This window comes from Mobula birostris, chromosome 1 (assembly GCF_030028105.1).
Source record: "Mobula birostris isolate sMobBir1 chromosome 1, sMobBir1.hap1, whole genome shotgun sequence".
Taxonomy (NCBI): Eukaryota; Metazoa; Chordata; class Chondrichthyes; order Myliobatiformes; family Myliobatidae; genus Mobula; species Mobula birostris.
In genome coordinates this window covers 59,472,800-59,492,680 of record NC_092370.1, presented here as the reverse complement: position 1 = coordinate 59,492,680, position 19,881 = coordinate 59,472,800, and the positions used below count along the sequence as shown (strand labels likewise).

Sequence of the window (19,881 nt, the reverse complement as noted above, 5' to 3'; positions counted from 1 at the left end):
TTAACAATGGGCATTCTACTCAAAAGTTAAACAGGTATAACTAACTAGTTGGTAAAGGTGTTGAGGTAGAAAATAAAGTTAATTTTAATGTCTTGGAAATGAATTAAAATCTCCACCCTTGATTTCAAACAGATGCCTAAATGGCAAAAGAGTTTGGCTTCAGGTCCACCCTCTGTATGCACTTGGATAAATATTATGCTGCAGATCCTATCAGCAGGTTACTTACAAAACACAGAGCAACTACTGCTACCCAAAATCTAGATATATACAATCTAAAGGTTGGTCAGGAGGGGATAGTGTAATAGCGAGAACATCTTCTATATGAGCTGGACACTGTCACTCACCTTGGCTTGCAAAACAAAAACTCACATCAAAACAAAGACAAATTTAAGACCACAAATTAATTAGTTCCAGATTGTTAAGTACAAAACAAACAAAGAGGAATGAACTGTCCCCACATTATGATTTAACCTTCTTCATGTAACCAATAAATATTCACCATAGTAATAGATCAAAATAATAGTTTTTCTTGGACAATCCTACCATGTCCACTGTTTTACAAAGAGGGAGTGAGCAACTTAAGCCAAACACATTAAAGGCTAATATCAGATAAACAAGAGCACACACACAAAAAGAAACATGCGGAAATCATATATGGGATAATGTTTATAAACAGAAAAGATACATTTTCAATTATTTATTGTACTATGACTGAACATTTGTTTTTCAATATTTTAAAAGGATCTGTGATCTTCATTCAGTAAGCTCCTCACCCAGTACAAATGGATGAGTGCAGAAATCGATTTTAGGTCCACAGTTTCCAGTTTCTTTATTTGGCAGACATGCCCAGACTGCTGTTAAGAACTCAGAAAGTCATTCCAACACATAATGGAGTCAATATAATTTTACCTTATTAAAATTGGTTAAACCATATAACCATATAACAATTACAGCACGGAAAAAGGCCATCTCGGCCCTTCTAGTCCGTGCCAAACTCTTACTCTCACCTAGTCCCACCGACCTGTACTCAGCCCATAACCCTCCATTCCTTTCCTGTCCATATATCTATCCAATTTAACTTTAAACGACAACATAGAACCTGCCTCAACCACTTCTGCTGGAAGCTCGTTCCATCAGCTACCACTCTCTGAGTAAAGAAGTTCCCCCTCATGTTACCCCTAAACTTTTGCCCTTTAACTCTCAACTCAACTCTTAACAAGCAATTTATATTAATTTCTAATGGAGTTGTTATAATCTCTAAATCAAGGAAGGTAAATGAATATAGGTAGTACGTACCTATCAGAATAACAGGTCTCACTCCAGAATTATTCAATAAATTTTCAGGGATGATTACAGTTTCCCCTGCGGGGATTGGTTGCGGCTGCAAAACTCCAGATGGCATGGACTGAGTAACAGGCACAGGTAGCGTAGCATCTACAGAGACAAATGGTGCACAAGCACAATATTCTCAGTTTTCCTTAAAATTACTATGTTAAAATGAAATTCTTAAACAGCAATTCCTAAACTAGTATCTGCGTTTTCTGGTACTAAAATTAACAAATTGATTTATCAAATCTTTAAATTCCTATTAATATGATAAACACCGTTAAAACTGTAAAGCTGGGAGGTGAAATGAAAAGGAAATTTCTGGGAACCTTGAGGAATTTGCAGCAGTGTCGGTGTGGGTCTGGGAATGTAAGACTTCAACACTACAACTCATCAAGAGTGTGTGAAGGAAGCCTTAGTTTTTAAAAGAGAATTCTCCTTCCACTATTAAGAATTCAGAAAATTACCCAAACAATATAATCGAGTCAATATAATTTTACCTTATTAAAACTACTTAAACAGTGCTTAACAAGCAATTCGCATTAATTTCCAATGGAGTCATAATAATTGTTACATCAGAAAAGATCACTTGCAATACTGATGCAAGGTTTCAACCCAAAACATAAACAACTCCTTCCCTCACTCCCCCACTACAGATGCTGCATGAAACATGAAGTTCCTCCAGTAGATTTCTCCAGATTTCAGCATCCGCATCACAAGACTGTCTAGAAAGCAAATTTAATACAGCAACATATAGGTGGGCAAATGAACAAAAGCTTGACCAAAAATGCAAATTTTAAGAAGAAGGAGGTACTAAAAAGTCAGATAAATTTAAGGACAGGCTAGGATCTGGGCAACTGACAGCACGGTTATCAGTGATGGAGCAATATAATTGTGAAGGCTAGAAATGTAGAAGCATAGATATCATGTAGAGTCAGAATTAGAATCAGGTTTACTATCAATGGCATACCTTGTGAAATAAATTGGTTTGGGCCTGCAGTACATAATAATAAAAATACTATAAATTACAATATAATTATAATTATTATAAATTACACTGGCCTGTGGAACGCGGCCAGTGAGTGAGTGGGCCAGTGAAGGAGTGGAGCTTTGAGGCTTTGCCTCGAGAGGCTTTGACGAGAAGAGGCAGAGGACAAGCTTGCTCGTCTTTACAATGTCTCCTGAGACGGTGATGTGTCTCATGTGAGATGTGGCAGTCTTGGGGGAATGCCCCACTCCCACAGAGTCACATCTGCCAGAAGTGCATACGGCTGGGCGATCTGGAAGACCGTGTAAGGAATCTGGAGCAGCACCTGGATGACCTTCAACTCATAAGGGAGAATGAGGCAGTCATAGATGAGAGCTACAGGGAGGTAGTCACACCTAGGCTGTTGGAAGCAGGTCGTTGGGTGACAGTCAGAGGGGGGAAAGCGAAGGTGAGCAGACAGGTAGTGCAGAGCACCCCTGTAGCCATTCCCCTGAATAATAAGTTTACCATCCTGGATACTGTTGGCGGGGACAACCGACCAGGTGTGAGCAACGGTGGCAGGGCCTCCGGCACTGAGTCTGACTCAGTGGTGCAGAAGCGTGGGACGGAGAAGAGGAGAGTGTTGTCATTGGAGATTCTATAGTCAGGGGAGCAGACAGGAGATTTTATGGACATGAGAAGGACACCCACATGGTTTGTTGCCTCCCGGGTGCCAGGGTCCGGGATGTCTCTGACCGGGTGCACGACATCCTGGTACGAGAAGGAAAACAACCAGAAGTCGTGATACATGTTGGGACCAATGACATAGGCAGGAAGAAGGATGAGGTCCTGAAGTGTGAGTTTCGGGAACTAGGCAGAAGGCTGAAGAACAGGACCTCAAGGGTGGCGTTCTCAGGATTGCTGCCAGTGCTACGTGACAGTGATGGTAAGAATTGGCGGAGACGACAGTTGAATGCGTGGCTGAGGAGTTGGTGCAGGGAGCAGGGTTTTAGATTTTTGGATCACTGGGATCTCTTCTGGGGAAGGTGGGACCTGTACAGATTGGATGGGTTGTACCTGAACTCGAGGAGGACCAATATCCTTGCAGGTAGGTTTGCTGGCATGGTTCGGGAGGGTTTAAACTAATTTGCAAGGGGGAGGGGACCCAGAGCGATAGAGCAGTGAAAGAAGTGCATGGAGTATAGCCAGATCTAACATCTAGAGAGGCTTTGAGGAAAGAGAAGCAGAATAAACGGTGTAAAGACGGTAAGGTAGAAGGGCTGAAATGTGTGTACCTCAATGCAAGAAGCATCAGGAACAAAGGTGATGAACTGAGAGCTTGGATACATACATGGAATTATGATGTAGTGGCCATTACAGAGACTTGGCTGGCACCAGGGCAGGAAAGGATTCTCAATATTCCTGGATTTCAGGGCTTTAAAAGGGATAGAGAGGGCGGAAAAAGAGGAGGAGGAGTGGCATTACTGGTCAGGGATACTATTACAGCTAAAGAAAGGGTAGGTAATGTAGCAGGATCCTCTTTTGAGTCAGTATGGGTGGAAGTCAAGAACAGGAAGGGAGTAGTTACTCTATTGGGGTATTCTATAGGCCCCCTGGTAGCAGCAGAGATACAGAGGAGCAGATTGGGAGGCAGATTTTGGAAAGGTGCAAAAATAACAGGGGTTGTTATCGTGGGTGACTTTAACTTCCCTAATATTGATTAGTTCCAAGGGTTTAGATGGGGCAGAGTTTGTTAAGTGTGTCCAGGATGGATTCCTGTCACAGTATGTGGACAGGCCGACTAGGGGGAATGCCATACTAGATCTAGTACTAGGTAATGAACCGGGTCAGGTCACAGATCTCTCAGTGGGTGAGCATCTGGGGGACAATGACCACTGCTCCCTGGCCTTTAGCATTACCATGGAAAAGGATAAAATCAGAGAGAACAGGAAAATTTTTAATTGAGGAAGGGCAAATTATGAGGCTATAAGGCTAGAGCTTGCGGGTGTGAATTGAGATGATGTTTTTGCAGGGAAATGTACTATGGACATGTGGTCGATGTTTAGAGATCTCTTGCAGGATGTTAGGGATAAATTTGTCCCAGTGAGGAAGATAGAGAATGGTAGGGTGAAGGAACCATGGGTGACAAGTGAGGTGGAAAATCTAGTCAGGCGGAAGAAGGCAGCATACATGAGGTTCAGGAAGCAGGGATCAGATGGGTCTATTGAGGAATATAGGGAAGCAAGAAAGGAGCTTAAGAAGGGGCTGAGAAGAGCAAGAAGGGGGCATGAGAAGGCCTTGGCGAGTAGGGTACAGGAAAACCCCAAGGCATTATTTAATTATGTGAAGAAAAAAGGATGACAGGAGTGAAGGTAGGACCGATTAGAGATAAAGGTCGGAAGATGTGCCTGGAGGCTGTGGAAATGAGGGAGGTCCTCAATGAATACTTCTCTTCGGTATTCACCAATGAGAGGGAACTTGATGATGTTGAGGACAATATGAGTGAGGTTGATGTTCTGGAGCATGTTGATATTAAGGGAGAGGAGGTGTTGGAGTTGTTAAAATACATTAGGACGGATAAGTCCCCAGGGCCTGACGGAATATTCCCCAGGCTGCTCTACGAGGCGAGGGAAGAGATTGCTGAGCCTCGGGCTAGGATCTTTATGTCCTCGTTGTCCACAGGAATGGTACCGGAGGATTGGAGGGAGGCGAATGTTGTCCCTTCGTTCAAAAAAGGTAGTAGGGATAGTCTGGGTAATTATAGACAAGTGAGCCTTACGTCTGTGGTGGGAAAGCTGTTGGAAAAGATTCTTAGAGATAGGATCTATGGGCATTTAAAGAATCATGGTCTGATCAGGGACAGTCAGCATGGCTTTGTGAAGGGCAGATCGTGTCTAACAAGCCTGATAGAGTTCTTTGAGGAGGTGACCAGGCATATAGATGAGGGTAGTGCAGTGGATGTGATCTATATGGAGTTTAGTAAGGCATTTGACAAGGTTCCACACAGTAGGCTTATTCAGAAAGTCAGAAGGCATGGGATCCAGGGAAGTTTGGCCAGGTGGATTCAGAATTGGCTTGCCTGCAGAAGGCAGAGGGTCGTGGTGGAGGGAGTACATTCAGACTGGAGGATTGTGATTAGTGGTGTCCCACAAGGATTTGTTCTGGGACCTCTACTTTTCGTGATTTTTATTAACGACCTGGATGTGGGGGTTGAAGGGTGGGTTGGCAAGGTTGCAGACGACACAAAGGTTGGTGGTGTTGTAGATAGTGTAGAGGATTGTCAAAGATTGCAGAGAGACATTGATAGGATGCAGAATTGGGCTGAGAAGTGGCAGATGGAGTTCAACCCAGAGAAGTGTGAGGTGGTACACTTTGGAAGGACAAACTCCAAGGCAGAGTACAAAGTAAATGGCAGGATACTTGGTAGTGTGGAGGAGCAGAGGGATCTGGGGGTACATGTCCACAGATCCCTGAAAGTTACCTCACAGGTGGATAGAGTAGTTAAGAAAGCTTATGGGGTGTTAGCTTTCATAAGTCGAGGGATAGAGTTTAAGAGTCGCGATGTAATGATACAGCTCTACAAAACTCTGGTTAGGCCACACTTGGAGTACTGCGTCCAGTTCTGGTTGCCTCACTATAGGAAGGCTGTGGAAGCTTTGGAAAGGGTACAGAGGAGGTTTACCAGGATGCTGTCTGGTTTAGAGAGTATGCATTATGATCAGAGATTAAGGGAGCTAGGGCTTTACTCTTTGGAGTGAAGGAGGATGAGAGGAGGCATGATAGAGGTGTACGAGATAATAAGAGGAATAGATAGAGTGGACAGCCAGCGCCTCTTCCCCAGGGCACCACTGCTCAATACAAGAGTACATGGCTTTAAGGTAAGGGGTGGGAATTTCAAGGGGGATATTAGAGGAAGGTTTTTTTACACAGAGTGTCGTTGGTGTGTGGGATGCACTACCTGAGTCAGTGGTGGAGGCAGATACACTAGTGAAGTTTGAGAGACTACTAGACAGGTACATAGAGGAATTTAAGGTGGGGGCTTATATGGCAGGCAGGGTTTGAGGGTCAGCACAACATTGTGGGCCGAAGGGCCTGTACTGTGCTGTACTATTCTATGTTCTATGAACTATATGTGTATAAAAATAAATTAAGTAGTGTGAAAAGAGAGGGACAATATACTGAAATAGTGTTCATTGATTCATTGTCCATTCAGAAATCTGATGACAGATGGGCAAGACGCTGTTCCTGAAATGTTGAGTGCATGTCTTCAGGCTCCTGCTCTTCGTTCTCCAGGGTAGCAATAAGAAGGCATGTCCTGGGTGATGGAGATCCTTCAGGATGGAGCTGGCTGAGTTTACAACTTTTTTCGATCCTGTGCAGTGGCCCCTCTATACCAGAGATCCAACCAGTTAGAATGTTCTCCACATCTGTAGAAATTTGTGGGTATCTTCCTGAAACTCGTTATGAAATAGTGTTGTTAGATGATGGATAACTCCAAAGAAATAGTAAGGCAAAGGAATGGAAGAATTTGAAAAGAAGAACTTAAAATTGAGGAGCTTTTCATTTGGGAGTCATTGAGCAAAGAGGTGATAACTGAATAGAACTTGGTGCAGGAAAGTAGAGCTTTAGATCACAACTTTAGTCAGGGTAGAAGATGGGAAATCATCCAGGGAATCTTTGAAACAGTCAAGTACATCATAACAAAAATAAGGATTTCAATTGCAGCTCAGCAGTGTCAGCAAAGGTGGAATCAGGTAGCTACAGGAATAAAGGCAATAGTCAGAACTTCACCCTATGATTGAACGTCCAGATAACCTCCTGGGATAGGAGTAACGGTGTCGGGCCTGAGTCTGAGGTGGGAACCAAAGTCTGTGGTTTCCTTTTTGCTTCAGTAAAGGAGTACATGTCACCATATACCCCTTTACAATGTGTTTTCAGAAAATATCACCGAGGCCAAAATCTAAATGAGAAATAAGAGCTCCCTGACAAACTCGATATTAGAGTGGTCATACACCAAGCAGTTCTGCAGCTCTAAAAGAGATGCGAATGTGGTTTTGGACACATCTTACCAGATCTCGGCACTGGTCTCACAGCTGGAACAGGGACTACTGTGGGAGCAGCATTCGGGGAGCCTGGAGACCACCCACGATGGCGCTTCTTAGGTGGCCCAGAGCTTGTCATAATGCCTGCAAGTATATTAAGTATTATTTAGGGATGAATTTTTGCATCCTTGAGAAAGCAAATAGTTACATTTCATTACATAACTCATACTATTACTATACAATGAATAACATGGATATAGTAAGTAATTGGATAGATGAAATAATTGTTGAGACCTCATAAAAACATTAAAAAGTGCTCATACAATACGGCCTTTCAAGCCTGTAAACTATTCAATATCATGAAACTCATTTCCCCTTAAAGTCCCTCAGGCACAAAATTTCTCTGTACTTCAAGAATCAAACTCTGCCTTGAAATAACTCAGCATTCACATTACCCCGAGGTGAAGAAATCAATGATCTACAACCCTGAGAGGAGAAATTCATTCTCATTTCATAATGAAGTGGTCAGTCCCAATTCTACCTTGGTCTGCCTTAAGGAAAACATTCCCACAGCATCTATCCTAGCAACATGCCCCTCAGAATATTACATGATTTTATAGATCCCATGTTATCCTTCAGAGTGCAAAGCAGAATTCTGTTCAATCTTTAGTCATCAGATAGACCTTCAGATATGATCTAACCAAAGTTCTATACAATGAAGCAGCGTCAACTGCAGGACTTTTGGGGCATCGTAATTACCTTTGTGTAGACAAGTAACAAAATCAAACAAGGTGTCCATTCATATGATTCAAAAGACTCCAGTTAGACAATGCAAAATGCATGGCAAAATTTGGAATCCTGTGACCTCATTATGTAGCTAAATTAGTGTAAGATAACCCTGTATTTAAAATGTTTTCACTCGATTTCAATATCACAGTAAATCCAAAAATTATCACTTATTCAATCCCAATTCTTCGATCTGCCTTTCTATTTCAATAGCATGATAATTTTATATTAGTTTCTTTGATGTGTTAGTTTTGGCTCAGCGTTGATTCCGTTTCTGAGTATGATGAATGGAGGCTCAGGCTCTCTTTAGAGATAGGAGCTCACCAGCCTTCCTGCAGCAGTGAGAATGTGCAAAGTTTGAAGCGCATTCTATCAGATATCTACCCTCTCAGATGAGTGGAAGATTACAACAGATTATTCCTTATACTTGGCCAACATTTATCCATAACCAAACATAAATAAAACAAATGTTATCATGGACTATGAACTTCACCTAAAAAAACAATCAGTCTTGTATTGGAAAGTTTGCGAACCTAGTAGTCAAGTTACTGGATTAGCAGCCAGAAGCTAGGATTTGACTTCCATCATGGCACCCAGTAAATTCGAAATCAAGAGATTAAATAAATCTGGTATAAAATTGAGAGCTGGATGGTAGCGTAATGCTGTTCAACGCCAAGTACCCATTCCATTGCTGACTGTAAAGAATTTGCACATTTTCCCCCTGACAGTGTGGGTTTCCTCCAGGTGCTCTGATTGCCTCCCACATTCCATCCATAGGTTAAATGGTTACGTGGGTGTAATTGGGCACCGAGGGCTCATTGGGAAGGAAGTACCTGTTATCATGTTGTACAGTATATCTAAACAAATAGATAGGTAGATAGGAGCTAATTTCAAAAACAGTGATCACAAAGCTATCCTGTAATCATAAAAAACCATCTTGTTAGCAAATGTTGCTCAGGTTAAGAAAATCTCCAATCTTGTCAAGTCTGGCTTAAGTATAAATTCAAACGTATAGCAATCTGTAGCCCTATCCCAAGAGACCAGCACTTGGGATAGGGGAAGGGTGAATGGCTTGGCCAGATGCAAACTAAACCTAGTTTGGAACTGGTAGTCATGATACAGTGAGGTGAAAAACCAACTGTAAATGGTGCCCCTTTATTAAGAGTTACATCCCTTTACATTCAGCATGTTGTACCATTCCAATCCAATCTACCAGAGCTACCTTGCATCCTGTCAATTTCCATGAATCCTGTACACAACTAGTTAAATTACATCAAAAGCCTATTTGTAGTAAAGAAATCTGATTTGCATCTACACGAGGTCTCCTGCAGAACAAAGGCAAGATTCGGAAATTCAAACTCCTTGGCCAAACCCTTCCTGCCCGCACAAAAATTACATTTAAAGGAAATCTTCACAATGTATTTTACACAAAATGTTCTGAATAAAAAACTGCTATTTGGCTCATGGAAAAAAAAGTGCAAGCTGTCCATGAAATCATTTAATAAGTACCTGTTTATGGCTCCTCAGTACTGTGATAACAAATCAACTAGATTATTATTCATGGCCAAGCTACTGCACTTTAAATTCTATGATACCATGCTAACATTTTTTAGCTTGGCTATGTAAAGCCAAATCATAATTAATTACTTTCTAGTAAAATTGTATCTCTAATGCAACAATGCAATTAAATTTGTGAACCAAAAAAGTAAAGGAATCAAAGTGATTGCAGTGTGCAACAGATATGCATTGGATCAGATATGATAGTAAAATGTCTCTGAAAAATTGTTAAACTGCTTATAATGTTACAACTGTGTTATAATGCGCAGTTGTTGAAAATCACAACATGATCTTACTGTTTTCTCCTGATGCCAAGCCGGGACTTGATGAAGTTGGAAGAAGTTGAGGTCGAGACAAAGAAGCATTGAAAACGTTGGATTTCCCAGCAGTGCCATTACTATTGGTATTACCATTAACTCGCACAGACCCAGGTGACTGGTTATTTGGGCAAGGAGCTGCACAAGATAGAAATGTTACGAAAGAAGCATTTATGCTAATTACTTTAGAGCAGAACAGCTAAATGAAAATTGCATCTACCAGGCCTACATAAACACATGTTATTGATGGTGCTGAAATAGAATGGACCCCTAGCTTTGCTTTGACATTATCACAGAACTTTGGATGTCTTTGCTTGATGCTTATTCACACATACTGTACTAGCTTAAGCGGTAAGGAAGAAACGAGTGTAAAGATTTTGAGAAGTGAGGAATATGAAAGAATGTTAGTATATAATGTTATCTTAGAGCATAGATTTCCTCAGGGTGCTTCAGTTTCTTGTGCCCCACACCTAGCAAGGAGAAAGGGCAGGATACAATTGGGGAGGACACTGCAAAGTCCTTAATCAGTGGTGGTGCTGAAGTTTTAAAGTTTCAGATTTTACTAAACAGAAAACAGTAAAGAAGTTAATAATGTTAATACTGGAAAATAATCTGTTAGAAGAGAGGATAAATAATGAAGTAAAAATCAATACATATAAGTACTGTATATCACATTAAAATTTTACTAGAACAAAACAAAGATTCAGGTGGACAATGAAGAGTATAGATGAGATCATTTCTGTAGATAGAAAGTTGCAAGATTTGCTCTGAGATAGAACAAATTAGAACAGTACCTGCAGTGAGAGGCTTCACAGGTTGTTGTATGGCCATGGCAAGAGGTTTTGTTATATTTCCACTCCGGGACAGGTCCTGACATCCAGAGAAACTTGCAGAGGATGCTGCTGAACCATGACTGAACATCGATTCTATAATGTATGAAATATTATAAAACTTAACCTACCATTCTGTACTATAGCCAAAGCTATAGAGGTGAGTAATTGAAGCTTTCAGAACCTCCTCTTGGTAACACATATTTTGTCCGATAAACAAATTAACTACACTCACAAGAGAATTTTTCCCACTACACTTAAGAGTGAGCATGCCACTTATAATGGATTATCTTAGTCTAAGAATGTCAGTGCTCTTTTCAATCTGTAGAATATGATTCAACATTTAGTGACATGTTTAACCATGTGAAGGATTAACAAAAGCTACTGAAAAGTAAATAGCTATTATGAAATATGAAAACATATTATTAAGTAGATTTTTAAATAAAGCTACGCACAAACCATCTAATTTCCTCAAACAGCATGTGGTATATTTTGCTATATTCAGCTATTTTCAATCACACATTTTCAGGCTGTTTTAAATTTGATTGGATGCTGAAAGACAAAATGATTATTTATAACTGATCCCTCTGAGAAAGAATACAAAGACATAATGAGATACAACTTTGGAGCTGCAGAAGGCCCAAGGATTAATCAATTAATCATTGGTCTGCCCCAAAAAGGCTGATCTCAGGCAAGGCTACAATCAAATGGAAAACCGTAAGAAGTTTGTCAGTTAAGAGTCAATGAGGAGGGGAAAACAAAACAAAATAAATGCTAAGGAATGATGCTGGACCATTGAAACCACTCAGTCCAATTATCCTACCCCATGTTTTCTGCCTTCAAATTACCTGACTTTTTTCAACCTCCATCTATCTATCTTTCATGTACTTATCTAATAAAACTTTACCTATCTTAATCCTGAAAATCATAAGTAGATCAAAACATAAACACGAGGAATTCTGCAGATGCTGGAAATTCAAGCAACACACATCAAAGTTGCTGGTGAACGCAGCAGGCCAGGCAGCATCTCTAGGAAGAGGTACAGTCGACGTTTTGGGCCTGAAGGAAGAGCTAGTAAGAGATTTGAAAGGAGAAAGGGGAGGGGGAGATCCAAAATGATAGGAGAAGACAGGAGGGGGAGGGATGGAGCCAAGAGCTGGACAGGTGATTGGCAAAAGGGATATGAGAGGATCATGGGACAGGAGGCCCAGGGAGAAGGAAAGGGGGGGGGAACCCAAAGGAGGGACAGAGGGAAAAAAAGGAGAGAGAGAGAAAAAATGTGTGTATATAAATAAATAACAGATGGGGTACGAGGGGGAGGTGGGCATTAGCGGAAGTTAGAGAAGTCAATGTTCATGCCATCAGGTTGGAGGCTGCCCAGATGGAATATAAGGTGTTATTCCTCCAACCTGAGTGTGGCTTCATCTTTACAGTAGAGGAGGCCATGGACAGACATATCAGAATGGGAATGGGATGTGGAATTAAAATGGGTGGCCACTCAAATCAAAACACATAGCCACACTGAGTGGTTGTTTAATTATCTAAAGCAATTCAATTAGATTATCCTCTTAATTTTGAAAACTTAAGGAAATAGAAACCAGTATTTTGGAAGCTGCCTTTCTAAATTAATACTAGAAATGAATGGCCTATTTCTATGTTGTCGTTCTCTATGACTCTAAATTCTTATATACCTACTGTAGTCTGCACTACAGTCCTTTCTAGGCTTACTTTCCGAATTTTATGCCTGCATCCAAATACCCATTTCCAGAGTTAGAACGACCAAGGTACTATGCAAATTATTCATCAATTCTTCACTTCTAAATTCCAGTCTTATTTGAGGTCAATGTTTCATTAAGCTTTAGGATCATTTTTATCCTTTGAACAGTATCAACTTTAGGTCAGTACCAAGGACACTTCCTGACACGTGTGATGCATTGTTGTCATTTGGGGCGAGATGGAGGCTGATCTGTTGAGCAGCACTTCTGAAATGTTGGTCATTCTTGTTACATAATCAGATACACAAGCCAATTTGTATGCAGCAAAACATCATAAATAGCAAATGAGACATTACCGGTTACTGGTGTTCAATGATTTTGCCTAAGAAGTAGAGATTGGCCAAACAACTTAATTTGCCCAAGCACAGCATATGATGCAGACAAACACAAAGCAAATCACATTTTGAAGAGTGGATAAATTTCCCAAGCCCCGAATCCAGTTTTGGCAATAATGTTACTGTAAGTCTTCAAACTATTTTCAACGTGAAAGCGGGGACACAAATAAAGAGGGAGCTTCACAGGCTGTATCACTATCCGGTTGCAGGGAGGGGCTACTGCACAAAAAGAAGCTGCAGAGGGTTATAAATCTAGTCAGCTCCATCTTGGGTAATAGCCTACAAAGCAACAAAGTACCCAGGACATCTTCAAGGAGTGGTGCCTCAGAAAGGCTCAATTACTAAGGACCTCCAGCACCCACATCATGCCTTTTTCCCACTGTTACCATCAGGTAGGAGGTACAGAAGCCTGAAGGCATACACTCAGCGATTCAGGAACAGCTTCTTCCTCTCTGCCATCCGATTCCTAAATGGACATTGAACTCTTCGACACTACCTCACTTTTTTAATATATATTATTTCTGTTTTCTGCATGATTTTTAATCTATTTAATATACGTATACTGTATAAAGTATACTAAATAGGATATTTATTTATTATTAATTTTTTTTCCCCCTTCTATATTATGTATTGCCTTGAACTGCTGCTGCTAAGTTAACAAATTTCACATCACATGTCGATTTTAATAAACCTGATTCTGACCCTTCAAAAAAATCAACATGCAGACTTCAGGAATCTGAAAAAATATTTCTCACATGTAAAAACTCTGACTGGTCTTTTGTAATCCACTCATTCCACAAAATGATACTGAAAACTCTTCCAAGGCAAAATGACCTTGGTATGCCAGAGTAAGATGTTAAATATATTCATACTTTTGTATGAGTACCACATGGTATTCTATACAATGCACTGTACTCTCAAATATATGCACGCAGCAATCTCATCAGCCTACCTGTCTGACAGCTGGCGACCGTGGTGCTGCAAGCACTGGGTGAGACTGTGTCTACATTGGGTGAAGGTGATGTCGAACCACTGACTGAAGCAACTGTCTTGGCTGTAGGTAGTGTAGATGAATAACTGCTAGGCAACTGACGAGTTCGGCATTCTAAACACATTTCAAAAACAGTGATTATTATATTCAGTTGTACGTCACACCTAGAGATATTTCATTACCATGTAGTTGATATTAACATTACATCAAGGCCTCAAAGTCAGGGTCCTGGAGGAATCATCAGGATTGGCTCTACAAATGAAAGGAGCTATGAGGGATCTTGGTGCTCTGGTGCACAAATCACAAAAAGTTAAAGAAGACAAAAGGTATTTTGGTGTTTATGGTAGTTTAAGAAAAGAGAGGTTTTGTTACAGTTGTACAGGTGTTGATGAACCAAATTTGGAATAACGTGCACAGTTTAATACCCTTTTCGAAAACAATATATGAGCACTGGCAAGTAGCTCAAAAGAGATTGTTGGGTTGAAAGGGCTGTCCTGGCAGGTGGGGCTACACTGGGTCTGTTTTCCTTGGAGTTTAGAAAAATGAGTGGTATCCTTATTCAAACATATAAGGGCAGATGTTGAGATGTCTTTATTTGTGAGGGATTCACAAATAAGAGGATATGGCTGAAGAGTTTGCTGATGTAAGGGAGGGGCAGGTTATTTAATACTGAGATACAGCATTTTTTTCCTCAAAGATCATGAATATCTGGAATTATTAGCCTCCAAAGGTAGCAGAAACCAGATCATCAGACATATTTAAGGTGCCGATAAGATAAATATTGCAAAGATCAAGAAATTGAATTTCATGGGGAAATGGCCAGAAGAAGAGTTGAGGTCAACTTAGATCACATCAAATGATGGACCCAATGCCCTGCTTCCCCTCCTATTTTTCTTGTGTTTTTGATATCTGTTTTGGTTTTGAAATTGTCTCCAGTTCGATGTTCAAAATTCAGCTATCCAACAACAAGAATTACCTATTGCAAAAATATTCCATTTGAGATCTACAGTCAAATGAGATTTAGGCTTCCTGTCCAAATACCAGGATATTTTAGCCAAGTCCTAGTTCTCAAATTAGTTATTGGCTTAGCTACTTTGTTTACCGTTGTGCACCAGTCAATCTCCTGTGAACCCAAAGACCTTTTGCCTCACCCAAATCAGCCTAAATTCCTGGCCTCCATCATCTCCGTTGTTTCCTGTGTTTTTGTCATCACGGTAAGTCAAAAGAGTAATGGGTGGCACAACAAAAAGACAGCATAATTTGTTGTCTATTTAATAAGTACAAACAGATTTGTATTCCAAACTTTATGTACGTATTGTCTAAAATCCAGCATATTCTCCATTCCAAGGATGGGCCTATAACTTGTTGAATGAAAGTGAAAAGGAAATTCTAATGTTTATAGTGGATACAATGTTTTGCTTCGTGAGGAGGCTAAATTTGGCATGCCCCCATTGACTCACACTAACTTTTATTAATGCACTAAAGAAAGCATTCTGCTTTGATGCAGCACAACCTGGTATGTAGCTGCTCTGCACGTAACTGCAGGGAGCTGCAGAGAGTTGTGGTCATAGGTCAGCACACCACAGGAAACATCCTCCCCACTACGGACTCTCTCTATACAGCTCCTTGCCTTAAAGCAGTCCCATCCACCCCAGGTATTCTCTCTTCTCTCTCACCCAACAGGCAGAAGATACAAAAGTCTGAAAGCATGTACCATCAGGCTCAAGGACAGCTTCTATTGCACTGTTCTCCAACTTTTGAAAGGATCTCTTGTACAAATAGACAGACTTTTGGTCTCATAATTTAGTAAGTTAGGATTTTAGTAAAGCATTTGACAAGGTTCCACACAGTAGGCTTATTCAGAAAGTCAGAAGGCGTAGGATTCAGGGATGTTTGGCCAGGTGGATTCAAAATTGGCTTGCCTGCAGAAAGCAGAGGGTCGTGGTGGACGGAGTACATTCGGATTGGAAGGTTGTGACTAGTGGTGTCCCACAAGGATCGGTTCTGGGACCTCTACTTTTCATGATTTTTATTAACGACCTGGATGTGGGGGTAAAAGGGCGGACTGGCAAGTTTGCAGACGACACGAAAGTTGGTGGTGTCGTGGACAGTGTAGAGAATTGTCGAAGATTGCAGAGAAACATTGATAGGATGCAGAAGTGGGCTGAGAAGTGGCAGATGGAGTTCAACCCGGAGAAGTGTGAGGTGGTACACTTTGGAAGAATGAACTCCAAGGCAGAGTACAAAGTAAATGGTAGGTTACCTGGTAGTGTGGAGGAGCAGAGGGATCTGGGGGTACATGTCCACAGATCCCTGAAAGTTGCCTCACAGGTAGATAGGGTAGTTAAGAAAGCTTATGGGGTGTTAGCTTTTATAAGTCAAGGGATAAGAGTTTAAGAGTCGCGATGTAATGATGCAGCTCTATAAAAGTTTGGTTAGACCACACTTGGAGTACTCTGTCCAATTTTGGTCGCCTCACTATAGGAGGGATGTAGAAGCATTGGAAAGGGTACAGAAGAGATTTACCAGGATGCTGCCTGGTTTAGAGAGTATGCATTATGATCAGAGATTAAGGGAGCTAGGGCTTTACTCTCTGGAGAGAAGGAGGATGAGAGGAGACATGATAGAGGTATACAAGATATTAAGTGGAATAGATTGAGTGGACAGCCAGCACCTCTTCCGCAGGGCACCACTGCTCAATACAAGAGGGCATGTCTTTAAGGTAAGGGGTGGGAAGTTCAAGGGGGACATTAGAGGAAGGTTTTTTACTCAGAGAGTGGATGGTGCGTGGAATGCACTGCCTGAGTCAGTGGTGGAGGCAGATACACTAGTGAAATTTAAGAGACTACTAGACAGGTATATGGAGGAATTTAAGGCGGGGGGGGGGTTATATGGGAGGCAGGGTTTAAGGGTCAGCACAACATTGTGGTCTGAAGGGCCTGTAATGTGCTGTACTATACTATTCTATGTTCTATGTTCTATTAACCTACCTCGTTATGATCTTGCACTTAATCATTTACTTGCACTGCACTCTTTTTTGGGAGCTTTAATACTTTGCTCCTTATCTTCATTGTTTTATCATATTCTAATTCAATGCACTGTGTAATGACTTGATCTGTATAAACAATATGCAAGACAAGCTCTTCACTGAATACTGGTACATGTGACAATAATAAACCAAAATCAATATGATGTAAACTCTCCAGAATTTCTCTACATTGGCTAACGTCCTTTCTTTATTATTCCCTTTAATGACTCCAGGCAAACACTGCCATTGAAATAAGATACCCAAGGACTGAGATCAATGCATGGAAAAAGAAGGCACCATTCAGTGTTGCTTCCTTCATGGCTACCCTTGGGAGGAGGAAACTTCTTCAGCAGACCCTGAAACTGAACTGCAAATATGAATATACCACATACTGTTACATCTGCACCCTTTTTAAGATTAGCTTTCAATGGCACACATACATCGAATTATCAGAACATCCCGTGAAATGGATTGTTTGTATCAACGACCATCACAGACCAGCACAGTCCAGAGAACAATGCTCAAGTGTGGCTTGCTTCTGGCCCCAACATAGCATATCCAGAACACTGGGGGAAACCCAGATGTTCACGGGAAGAATGTAAAAACTCCTTACAGACAGCGGTGGGAATTTAACTCCAATTGCTAATCACCAGATCTGTAAAGTTTTGCATTAACTGCTACACTACCGTGCCACCAAGTGCATCATCAGCTGCATCAGAATCTCTGATCCTGCAGAGAGACTATGTTTTCCCTAATCCAGATATTTCAGGCCATATTTGAGCATTCAGATTCATTCAAGATACTCAGTAAAAATAAACTTCTACAGTTACAATCTAATGCCATGTTCAAAGACTCATTCCATTAAAATGTAGATGTCCAGATAAGTCCTGACCAACTTAAACTTAAGATTCAGCCATTGTAACTCAAATGATAATCAGCTGAATCCAAGTTGCAAAAACCAGCCACTGCCACTGAGGAATCACTTAAAAGGGAATGCAAGACTCAGTTTAAGACTATAGGCACAAGAAACTGCAAATGCTGGAATCTGAATTAACACAGAAGATGCTGAATGAACTCAGTGGGTCAAGGCATCATCTATAGAGGGAAACAGACCGTCGACGTTTTGGGTTGAGATCCTTTATCTGGACTAGATGAAGGGACTCAACCAAAAGAAAACTGTCCATATCCCTTCATAGATGCTGCATGTTTCATAAGAAATAGCAACAGGAGTAGGCTATCTGGCCCGTCAAGTCTGCTCCACCATTCAATAAGATCATGGCTGATCTGACCATGGATTCATCTCCACCTACCTGCCTTTTCCCATAACCCTTAATTCCCCTGCTATGCAAAAATCTATCCAACCTTGTCTTAGATATAGTTACTGCTTCATTGGGCAGAGAATTCCACACAAATTTCTCCAGAATTTTGAATGTCACTCCAGGTTCAAGACTACATTGATCATAGACTACTAACAAGGATGCTTATAAAGAGCAGTCACATACACGTGCTTTTAAAATAATGAAGGCAAGTCTCTGCAGCAGTAACACAATTCTCTCTATTGACTTTTCTTTGGATGATGCTTTTCACTAGAGGCATTAAAAATGAAAGCCCATCCTTTTCAAGTAGCCTCGGAACAAATACAGTAGTTATTTCAACTTTGCACGTCAGCAAAGACAGAATTATAAACTCTACTTAGATACTATTTTGGGCAAGAATTTAACATACATTGCAAGTCTTTTGATATTTAGCAACATCACAAATCCATTGTTTATAGGCAAACATGCAGCTTACAAAATATAAGAGGAGGTAAAAAAAACGTACTTACATAGGATGGATTTTATTCTGAACATTTATTGATAATGGAAATCAATTTAATCAATTTTCCATGATATTTTACTTAACTGTCACTGGGAGGAATATCTGATAACATTCAAAGAATTAAAAGGCACCAAAGGAAAACAATCTGAAAACTATTGATTATCATAAATACAATTAATAAATTGTTGAAATATTCAGTTTGAGAGACTCTCATGAGCTTGATTACCTTTCCAGCAAATTAATGGTCCCTTTGAGAAAACACCTTGTGAGTTTTTGATGAGGTAATATTTTAAGTGCTTCTGCTTCTTCGGCTGGGTTGTCAGTTTTAAGTTGATGTGATTGGAAAACTCGGTGAAGTACCGGAATCCTTTCTCCCCACAGCCTATACAATTTCCCGAGAAACCTGTAGTCGTAGCAACCAGACCAAGAGCAGAAAGTGAAGATTATGAATCATTTGGATCCAATTGCATTTTGTGAAAAAAAAATTGTTTCCTTTGAAGCATTTCAGTGGAATGGATTTTTTTCCTCTGCAAAATCTATTAAGACTACAATTCCAAGTAAACATCTTTATCTGTATTGTGTCCATTTGGTTATACTTATTCATAATTATTTAAAACAAATGTTATTTGGGTAATTGTATTATCCCATATCAAATTATGGCATCAGGACTGAAGTGGAGAAAGAAGATAGCCAATGTAAAGAGGATTGGGAGAGCGATTGGAGAACAAAGGATGGGTGAAGGATGACAGCAAAATGGAGCCAGGTTTGATAAAGGAAGGGATGGAGATGGAAAGACAGAGACAGGCCAAGCAAAAGGGAGCCAGGTGGATGGAGGGCGGAGATGAAGGTGGAGACAACCAAGAGCATGATGCATGGGAACAAGGAGGCTACCAGTGCTGGAATCTGATAAGTAAGAAAGGTAATAATGGGAACCATTAAGGGTGAGGTGGGTCACAACCAGATGCGCGCGCGCGTGTGTGTGTGTGTGTGTGTGTGTGTGTGTGTGTGTGTGTCTGGGGGGGGCGGAGTGAAGTAAGAAATTAATGGGTAAATGTGGATAGTATTTTCCAAGGTGTCTCTCTCTCTCTCTCGAGCATACACACACACAC

The 19,881-nt window shown here is 40.8% G+C and overlaps 1 protein-coding gene across 6 annotated transcripts in view; it reads right to left on the bottom strand.

Moving 5' to 3' along the window:
* The window catches only part of greb1l (GREB1 like retinoic acid receptor coactivator), a 294,398-nt gene that overhangs the window by 94,352 nt on the left and 180,165 nt on the right, over positions 1 to 19,881 (bottom strand). For all 6 annotated transcript variants that reach the window (XM_072255747.1, XM_072255773.1, XM_072255784.1 and 3 more), the window contains 6 exons: positions 18,999 to 19,175; positions 13,888 to 14,040; positions 10,790 to 10,921; positions 9,975 to 10,133; positions 7,363 to 7,479; positions 1,297 to 1,434 (listed from right to left, as the gene is read on the bottom strand). In XM_072255747.1, the coding sequence (XP_072111848.1) occupies positions 1,297 to 1,434; positions 7,363 to 7,479; positions 9,975 to 10,133; positions 10,790 to 10,921; positions 13,888 to 14,040; positions 18,999 to 19,175 (876 nt within the window). The remainder of the gene's footprint in view (positions 1 to 1,296; positions 1,435 to 7,362; positions 7,480 to 9,974; positions 10,134 to 10,789; positions 10,922 to 13,887; positions 14,041 to 18,998; positions 19,176 to 19,881) is intronic.